The sequence below is a fragment of the Lethenteron reissneri genome, chromosome 27 (genome assembly GCF_015708825.2).
Source record: "Lethenteron reissneri isolate LAM-NWPU_2019-01 chromosome 27, ASM1570882v1, whole genome shotgun sequence".
Lineage (NCBI taxonomy): Eukaryota > Metazoa > Chordata > Hyperoartia > Petromyzontiformes > Petromyzontidae > Lethenteron > Lethenteron reissneri.
The window spans coordinates 347864-358069 of NC_083805.1; the positions used below are offsets into that span (position 1 = coordinate 347864).

General features: G+C 59.1%; 1 protein-coding gene across 1 annotated transcript; it reads right to left on the reverse strand.

The window, feature by feature from the left end:
- Nucleotides 1–2242: 2242 nt before the first annotated feature.
- Nucleotides 2243–9294, reverse strand: PPM1D (protein phosphatase, Mg2+/Mn2+ dependent 1D). The gene is made up of 6 exons (XM_061560969.1): nt 8546–9294; nt 8086–8311; nt 5129–5253; nt 4788–4975; nt 3894–4076; nt 2243–3795 (listed from the first exon to the last, which is right to left on the reverse strand). The coding sequence occupies exons 1-6, from the start codon at nt 8838–8840 to the stop codon at nt 3208–3210; spliced, it is 1605 nt and encodes a 534-aa protein (XP_061416953.1). The 5' UTR covers nt 8841–9294; the 3' UTR covers nt 2243–3207.
- Nucleotides 9295–10206: the final 912 nt, after the last annotated feature.

Genomic DNA, 10206 nt, shown 5'->3' on the forward strand with positions numbered 1-10206 from the left:
GGGGCAAAGACATCACCGCCATCATCGCCATCACCGCGTCTAAATCAACTCTGACTCAAAAGCGTGGATATGGATCATGTAACACAGACGCGGGGCACACGTGTACAATAACAGCCGCTGTTCGCTACTAAGTGGCGGTGACGTCACCACGGAGCTTGTGCCAGGCTAGGTGCACATTGAGGCCACGTCAAAGGCTCGCTGACCGAAGGTCACGGAACAGATCCAAATGCCATGGGTTAATTGAGATAACTGGCAGATGCACCACATGTGCTCTCGACTGTGCCAACTTGCTGCGTTTTATCCGCTTGGCGCTCTGCACGTTGTTGTGAGCGTCGATCCTCCACCCTCCGCTGTTGTTCGATGGTGACTGCCTCAAACTCCCCAGCAGGGTCATTCATGAGCCTCCTGAAGAAAGGCCGATCCTCACACCGCTGGTACCGGTCGTCGGCAAGCCCACCCAGCCCCACACGCTCCTGTTCCGCATCAGCCCAGTCTCGTCTCGAGCCCGTGTCGCGCCCGTTTAGACCCCTCTATCCGGCCAAACGGAAGCTCCTTGGGCATGCGGTGGCTGGGCATGTGGACTGCATAACCCAGCCAACTCAGACTCGCTGTCGGAGGAGCTCCCCGATTTGGACTATGTCCAGATCTTTCAAGGCATCTGTGAGTGTTTCACAGCAATCCACGTACTCATGCACGCGCACGGTTCCTGGGAGCCCAGGTCCCCCCTTCGGACCCTGTTGTTCCTCCACCCCTAACACCGCTCACCCCCAACGCGGACCCCGTTGAGTCCCCACAGACCCCGCTGGGTCTTAGAGGGACAGACGGGAAAGGAGAACCCCCGATATTCCAAAGGTTAGAGGCAACGGGGCCTCACATTCCCGGTCTCTTCGTCTCTCTGTCTCCATTCGTTTGTCCGCCTGTATCCGCTCTGCCTCCTGCCTCCATGTCGCCTTGATCCGAGTCTCGTTTCCTCGTCCCCGTCTCTCCGACCCAGGGCGCGGTCTGTGGCGCCCCCTGGCGGCTGTTGCGGGGATAGCGACGAGCTAAGTCGGGAGACGGGATTCCTGGGTCCCTTCTTCAGTCTCATCAGCAGTCCAGCTGGCTTTAACCAATGCTATGATAACATACTTATTTAGCAGGAGAGCCACACTGAGTCGAATGACTCATTTGCAGGAGGGTACTGCTGCTGCATTGGGTTTTCATTTTAAGATGTTCTCTGCCAATAACGACGAGTTGTGTTGATCATACCAAGGCGAAGGAAACTGGAGCACCTGGATAAAGCCCACGCCGCCTTGCGTGATGGCGCCGCACTCTAGCCCCGTACAGCTGCACCGCCTTCTCCTGTCGTGACGGGTGCTGACCATCTGTGTGGTCTCCCTCTATTCTGCATGAGTTACAGCAGCCACGTGCAGCACAGCCACCAGCTGCCATGCGCCACGACCACAGCAGGTGAACTACCAGGGGTTCAGGGGCAAGGACCCTCTCTGCTGGATTTGAGTCCAAGTTATACGAAAAACCCAATCGTGGACGGCACAGAACGAGCATGAGCGTCGTTTATGATCGTTCATTGTGAGATCGCGTGCTCTCGACTCCTGAAGGAGGTCCCTTTCAAGTTGTCGCAGTCGGGAGGCCATGTTGTTGTGTTCAATAAATGTAGTAATTTGCAGGCAATTTTTCAGCATTGGGATGTTTGGAGAATGCCATGGAAGGAAGTCTGGAGAAACCCCATGCAGCATAACAGGGGGAGAACTCCACGCAGAGAAGCACCCGAGTCGGGAAGCGATTCGAGGCTTGACTTACGAGTAACTTGAAGTTACCGTTGGTGCAGAGCTCTCGCTCTTTCGTCACACATCTCCGCTTTCAACAAAAATCCAGCCAGGTGGCTTTGCGGTCGAGTGGATGGCACCCAATTGGAAGGTTGCGAGTTCAAATCCTGATTTGGGGGGTTGACTAATCCCTCCCTCCAGTCGGTAAAAATTAGTAGCACTTTGTAGGGAAGTCAAAGGCAGGTGTCCGATTGACACACGCCCCCGCCTTGAGAATGAGGAATTTCCACCACTGGCTGAGGGCAGTAAACGAGAGACGAGCATCTGTGCCTCATTGCTCATTTGAGCCGGAAATAACGTTTTCGAAATGACGAATGGAGCCACACGCCGCGAGCAGCGACTCCAGACCCTCCTTGTTCGTAACGGCGCCTCGAAACGAGGCCCCGCTCCCAGAGGTGCAGCAGCAGCAGCCCACGTGGAGAAAGAAGAAACTTTTATTGAGGCATGGCACAGGGCCTGCAGCACCCATCACGACAATCACGACTCACGCCGCGCTTACAATGACCACATACATGAAAAAGATAAAAGGTACAAGTATTATTTTTATAATTACCCTTGTTTACCCAGAAAACCCCAACCAAGGCTGAATACTCTTTTTGAGGGTCCTGCAAATTTTTCAGTTTGGGGTGATGTTGCTTTGTGCGATCCCAATTTGAAAGTGATTTTTCTGCATTGTTTGGCCAATACTGTGTCGAACTTCTTCTGCACCGTACATACCCAACCATGCTCATTTGAGGTGCTTACATTGTATGTTTTTTTTATTTTAGCTATGGAAATAGAACCTGGAGGAAACACATGCAGAACAGAGGGAGAACATACAAACTCCACATAGATGCACCCGAGTCAGGAATCAAACCCAGGTGCTTCTCACTATGGGCCACGAGTGTCCACTGCGCTGCTACCCCAAGTTGAACGAGTCTCACCGTTTTCAAGAGGAATTATCTGTCACGGGCACTTGCCGCCAAAGACATTAGCGTTTCAATTAGGAGTCATTTGCAGGGAGCCGTCACGCAAAGTTTATTTAATTTTAATTTCACTGCAACAAAAATGTATTTAGTCCTAAAAAATATAAAAGACACGAGTATGATCATTTTCATCTCGTCCTTGAGCGAGATGCGCTTTCACACGTTTGTTCGTCCCGTCCATTTGACCAAATATAAAAATTATAAACGAGGCAGATAACACCTACATCTCACGACAACTCAACCCGCAGCGACACTCCCACGGCACACAGCAACCGATTAAAAGAGTGGGGACAAGAGCATTGAGCACCACGACAGCTACCCCCCCTCCACTCCCCCAGGTGGAACGTGACCCCCTGGCAGTTGACCCCCACTGACTCCCATCACCGAACCCTCTCGGTGACCCCTACCGGTGATCCCTATCGCACGCCTATTGCCGTTGTCTTCGTGGTGGCGACGGGGAGCGTCCGGGCGCACCGGGCGGCCGCGCCGTTCACCCTGCGTGGCCGGCGGCGCCACCGACGCGCAGCGGCAGCGCCGCCGCCTCCCCCCGCCAATCGAGGCTTGGGCCCCCCGGCGCCCCCCGCCTCCCCCCGCCGGGAACTCTTGGCAGGGGGGGCCGAGTTGGGGACGCTCGACTCCCCCAGGGTCCCCTTGACCCGCGCACACGTGGTGGAAAGAGGGCCCAAGGACATCGCGGCCGTCGGGGAGGGGGGCTCCGTGCCCCACCTGTCTAATAACGTGACGGCAGCGGCCGCCCCGTCGTGGGGGGCCGGGGGGCCCTGCGAAGGCCTTGTCGAACCCGGCCGGGATGGACGCACGGACGCCGGGGTGAGCGCGATGTCATGCACGTGCCCGGGACTCCGCTTTTCACGGCACACGGCGGCACAGGCAACGAGCCCAACCCCTCCCCCGGTGAGCCCCTCTTCTCCAGCGTCGAGCCCCTCATCGCAGGCCTCTTCAGAGATGGTCATGGCCAGTTCCCGGCCACTGTCGAAATCTGTGCCCTGCGTGCATAAAGGAGCATCACGCACCGGTCACATCGCCACCGCCGCACCGGTCACTTCCTCACAACTATATGGCTACCGCACACTGGCGAACACACCTGTGGAGGGGGCAGGAGGAGGGAGAGGGGGGCGTCCGGGCCGCGTTCGCCCTGTGGCGAAGCCGGAAGTATGCGGATCACGATGGCCGTGGTGTTGTCGGCACGCAGCATGCGCCCGCGCCACCGAGCGAGGGCGTGTGACACAAGCAGGCCGGCCAGGGACGGCGCTCCTTCCCGCTCCACCTGCATGCCCGGGGAAATACACGGGGCGAGGTGGGAGGAGGCTGTGTGTGTGCATTAAGGCACATAGTACAGACCCCTAAACACCTTTTGATAAGGCAAAAATATTACGGTTGTGCAATATTCATCAAGAAACAATCTCAATCATGAAACATTTTGAAAATAAGGAACAGGCTAATTTACACAAATACTGTATGTGGGTGGATGAGATGGTCTGTAGCTAAAGGTGTGACAAGCAGGCTAATGCGGTACAGGATTTGGAACAGATTGGACATGCCATTGAATGGTACCAGCAGAGATTGGCCACTGTGGAGGCGGCTTGTAAAGGAAGCTACTGGGCAGTGCCAGGCTAGGTGAATACAGCCTCCTACCAACAACAACGAGCGAAGGAGCGATGCTCATAATCAGCAAGTTGGCACAGTGGGGAGCACACGTGGTGCGCATCTGCCAATCATCTCACTTCGTCAACCCATAACACCTGATTCCGTCCCGTGATCTCCTGTCAGGGGTGTGATCTCGTGCATCTAGCCTGGCACAAGTGCCGTGGTGATGTCACCCACCATTTAGTGGGCTGTTGTTGTCGGTGTGCGTTAATTTTCTTTGCAGTTATGTGTTCATGCGTGTGCGTTTGTGCATCTATTTGTGTAGTAACAAGGCTGGGACACCCGTTACACGATGCTCCAGATAGAATCTTTGTCTGTGTGTGGCACCAACCCCTCCGCGGCGCTCGCACTCGTCCCAGCAGGTGCTGACGGTGCTGGCGGGCGACGAAACATTCCAGACGCCGTCGCTCGCCAGGACAATGAGGGCGTCGCGACTCGGGTCGATGGTCCGCACCGACACATCCGGCTCGGGGGACACCACAAACTCCCCGCGGCCAAAATCGTAGCTCCACAGATCCCCTTCGGAGAGAAAGAGACGTGGGGAGAGAGGCCGACAGCGGAAAGAGAGGGGAGAGTCACGAAGCCAATGGGCGACTCTTTATGACCGCGTTCCTCTGAAGCGAGTTGCGGCGAGGAGGCACAGTTGAGTTACGAAGCGAGTTGCGTACTCACCGAGGGCGCGTGCCACGGCGAGGAAGGGGATGTGGTCCACGGCCGTGCTGCGCCGCACGGGCCCCGTGTGGGCAAGCACCGGCCTGGTCCACACGACGCGCTCCACGCCGGCCTTACTCACCACCCTGCCTCACCGCACACACACACGCTAGACTTACTCACCACCCTGCCTCACCGCACACACACACGCTAGACTTACTCACCACCCTGCCTCACCGCACACACACACACACGCTAGACTTACTCACCACCCTGCCTCACCGCACACACACACGCTAGACTTACTCACCACCCTGCCTCACCGCACACACACGCGCTAGACTTACTCACCACCCTGCCTCACCGCACACACACACACACGCTAGACTTACTCACCACCCTGCCTCACCGCACACACACGCGCTAGACTTACTCACCACCCTGCCTCACCGCACACACACACGCTAGACTTACTCACCACCCTGCCTCACCGCACACACACACGCTAGACTTACTCACCACCCTGCCTCACCGCACACACACACGCTAGACTTACTCACCACCCTGCCTCACCGCACACACGCACGCTAGACTTACTCACCACCCTGCCTCACCGCACACACGCGCGCTAGAATTACTCACCACCCTGCCTCACCGCACACACACGCGCTAGAATTACTCACCACCCTGCCTCACCGCACACACACACTAGACTTACTCACCACCCTGCCTCACCGCACACACACACGCTAGACTTACTCACCACCCTGCCTCACCGCACACACACACGCTAGACTTACTCACCACCCTGCCTCACCGCACACACACACACGCTAGACTTACTCACCACCCTGCCTCACCGCACACACACGCGCTAGACTTACTCACCACCCTGCCTCACCGCACACACACACGCTAGACTTACTCACCACCCTGCCTCACCGCACACACACACACACACGCTAGACTTACTCACCACCCTGCCTCACCGCACACACACGCGCTAGAATTACTCACCACCCTGCCTCACCGCACACACACACACGCGCTAGAATTACTCACCACCCTGCCTCACCGCACACACACACGCTAGACTTACTCACCACCCTGCCTCACCGCACACACACGCGCTAGACTTACTCACCACCCTGCCTCACCGCCCACACACGCTAGAATTACTCACCACCCTGCCTCACCGCACACACACGCGCTAGAATTACTCACCACCCTGCCTCACCGCACACACACACGCTAGACTTACTCACCACCCTGCCTCACCGCACACACACGCGCTAGACTTACTCACCACCCTGCCTCAACGCCCACACACGCGCTAGACTTACTCACCACCCTGCCTCACCGCACACACACGCGCTAGACTTACTCACCACCCTGCCTCACCGCACACACACACGCTAGACTTACTCACCACCCTGCCTCACCGCACACACACACGCTAGACTTACTCACCACCCTGCCTCACCGCACACACACACGCTAGACTTACTCACCACCCTGCCTCACCGCACACACACGCTAGAATTACTCACCACCCTGCCTCACCGCACACACACGCGCTAGACTTACTCACCACCCTGCCTCACCGCACACACACGCTAGACTTACTCACCACCCTGCCTCACCGCACACACACGCGCTAGACTTACTCACCACCCTGCCTCACCGCACACACACGCTAGACTTACTCACCACCCTGCCTCACCGCACACACACGCTAGACTTACTCACCACCCTGCCTCACCGCACACACACGCGCTAGAATTACTCACCACCCTGCCTCACCGCACACACATGCTAGACTTACTCACCACCCTGCCTCACCGCACACACACGCTAGACTTACTCACCACCCTGCCTCACCGCACACACACGCGCTAGACTTACTCACCACCCTGCCTCACCGCACACACACGCGCTAGAATTACTCACTACCCTGCCTCACCGCACACACACACGCTAGACTTACTCACCACCCTGCCTCACCGCACACACACACACTAGACTTACTCACCACCCTGCCTCACCGTACACACACGCGCTAGAATTACTCACTACCCTGCCTCACCGCACACACACGCTAGACTTACTCACCACCCTGCCTCACCGCACACACACGCTAGACTTACTCACCACCCTGCCTCACCGCACACACACACGCTAGACTTACTCACCACCCTGCCTCACCGCACACACACACACACGCTAGACTTACTCACCACCCTGCCTCACCGCACACACACGCTAGACTTACTCACCACCCTGCCTCACCGCACACACACGCTAGACTTACTCACCACCCTGCCTCACCGCACACACACACGCTAGACTTACTCACCACCCTGCCTCACCGCACACACACGCGCTAGACTTACTCACCACCCTGCCTCACCGCCCACACACGCTAGAATTACTCACCACCCTGCCTCACCGCACACACACGCGCTAGAATTACTCACCACCCTGCCTCACCGCACACACACGCTAGACTTACTCACCACCCTGCCTCACCGCACACACACGCGCTAGACTTACTCACCACCCTGCCTCACCGCACACACACGCTAGACTTACTCACCACCCTGCCTCACCGCACACACACGCGCTAGACTTACTCACCACCCTGCCTCACCGCACACACACACGCTAGACTTACTCACCACCCTGCCTCACCACACACACACACACACGCTAGACTTACTCACCACCCTGCCTCACCGTACACACACGCGCTAGAATTACTCACCACCCTGCCTCACCGCACACACACGCGCTAGAATTACTCACCACCCTGCCTCACCGCACGCATGCGAGCCTTAGCACCCTGTCAACAAGGCAGAATGTGTTTCATTGGTGGCATCCGTACAGCAGCATTGTTTTTATAGGCGAGCGTGAAGAGACACGATGGGTTGGGGTACAGTCGAGTGGCCGCCGTTTCAGCAGGGCCCCCACTCCCATACCTGCCGCCCAAGCGCTCGATGCGCTCCTTCTCTCGCGGGCACTCGGGCTTGTGGTCGCGCGTCACCTCGACGGCCCGCAGGGCCCCGCCGGGTCCCCCCCGCACGCCCAACACCGCCCCCGAGTCCCCCACGTGCGCCACGTAGAGGTGGGAGCCCCGGAACAGCAGCGCCGTGGCCGTGGTGCCCGCCGTGCTGGGGAGGCCGCTCACCGTGCGCGGCCACTCGGCTGGGGATGCGAGGGTGGAGAGGGTGGAGAGAGACGAGGCAGAGCGCGAAGTTCATCCAAATCCACGCACTCCAGTACATGCGCCGGTGGCAGCACTGCCCACCACTTTCAAAACCCACACCACCTCTCTCCCAACCCTCGCCTCCGTCCCTGCCCCTCACTTCTCACACATGTTAGCCCCCCCCCCCCGCCAGCCTCTCATCCATCGCTCAGCCCCCCGCCTCCACCACTCACGGTGCTTGTGCCACATGGCGCGGTGTGTGGCGACGAACGCCTCCCGGAGGGCCGCGCACACGCGCTCGGGCCGCGGCGACAGCAGCTGCCGGTCCCTCCGCAGCGCGGCCCACAGGTGCCGCCTGGCGAACAGCGCCGCCTCGGAGCCCCCGTGGCCGTCGAACACCGCGACGAACGTGACCTCGTGGCCCCTCAGCCTCTCCCGAACCACCACGGCCGCATCCTCCATGTACCTCCTGCCGCCCTGCGCCACCGCTGCGCTCACCCGCAGCGAGTAGCGGGCCACGGGGGCCATGGCCGGGGGAGCCTGCGGCCACCGGATAGGGCCCCGGGCCCACCGCCGGGGAAGTCCGAGGCCTACGACGCCCGCAGGGTCTGCGAGTGGCCTGCTGCGGCGAGGGGGCGACAGGGACGACGGAGACCGCGAGTGGGGAGAGGGGAGAGCCTGGGGCCGAGTCGGGGGCTGCCGGCGGGGAGAGAGAAGCGGGACGCAGATGGCGGCGCAGTCACCGCCGGGAGCTGCGGGGAGAGCCGAGCGGAGCGGGACGCGTCGGGAGAGAAGTGCGCGGGGGCGCTGAAGAGAGCCGAGAGTGCGGGAGGGTGACGGGGAGGGCCGAGCAGAGCAGGGGGCGAGCTGGAGAGCGCGGGAGGTGGATGCGGGAGGTGGATGCGGGAGCTCGCGGGCGCCGAAGCGAGGAGCGGGAGCCGGTCCGGGCCTCCTCCGCGCGCGAGTTTATTGTTCCTCGCGCGCGCCGCGTCTGCGCATGCGCGGTGACATCGCGTCGGGGTTCAAGGACGCGGCGACTGGTCCCCGATACCTGCACGGTCATGCAGGATCCGCTCTTCATCCATCCCAGTATGGGCTCTCCGCCTCCACCAAAATCACCGGGAATATGGCAGAAGCCAAGCGGGTGTGAGCCTGGGCGGGATAAGCGAGCACCGCGCGTGCAGGACCACCCCGGCCTGCACAGCCGCAGCCATCGGGACCTCTTGCGCCCACGGCCAGGATCATGCTGCTAACCCAGGTCACACTTGCCAAGGAGACGATCCTCGTCTCGAGAGTCCTCCCCTGGGTCAACGCTCTTGAACCTCCACAAACCCACACGGACCAATATGACCCCCCACGAGCCACACTGCAGGACCTCGTCCAGCAGTGGATTAGCAAATGGGTCTTGGGAGATCAAATGGTATCCAGTGGAGAAATTGGTAACACTCGCCCCTCAACAAGGAGCTGACACGAGTACGACGAGTATGTCGTGCACAGGAAGCAGTGGCGTAGGGGTTTGTGGGCTGCACTACGAACCCAGCCACCCAAATTGGATTCCCACTCGCGACCAAAACCAGCGACGAATATCTGAACCTGCCCGAGGTTCCCGGTGCGATGTAAACATTCCATGAAGGAGACAATGACGGCTGGGCATGGGGTCTGCCACCTGCCCCTTCGTGTGCCGTAGAGGCCTTCACAGGTGCTCGCGAACAGCACTTTGCTGTTGTGTGTTAAGGCTAAAATGGGGAATTTCTCTTGGCGTGGTAAAATGTGTTGGTGTGTGGAGTTGGTAGGTCCTACACGGGTTTCTTCCCATTCCTAAACACAATGTCTTCTGTTGGCCAAACATTCTGTTGCAGTGTGGCTCCTCAGACTTAGTGTAGATTTCTTGTTA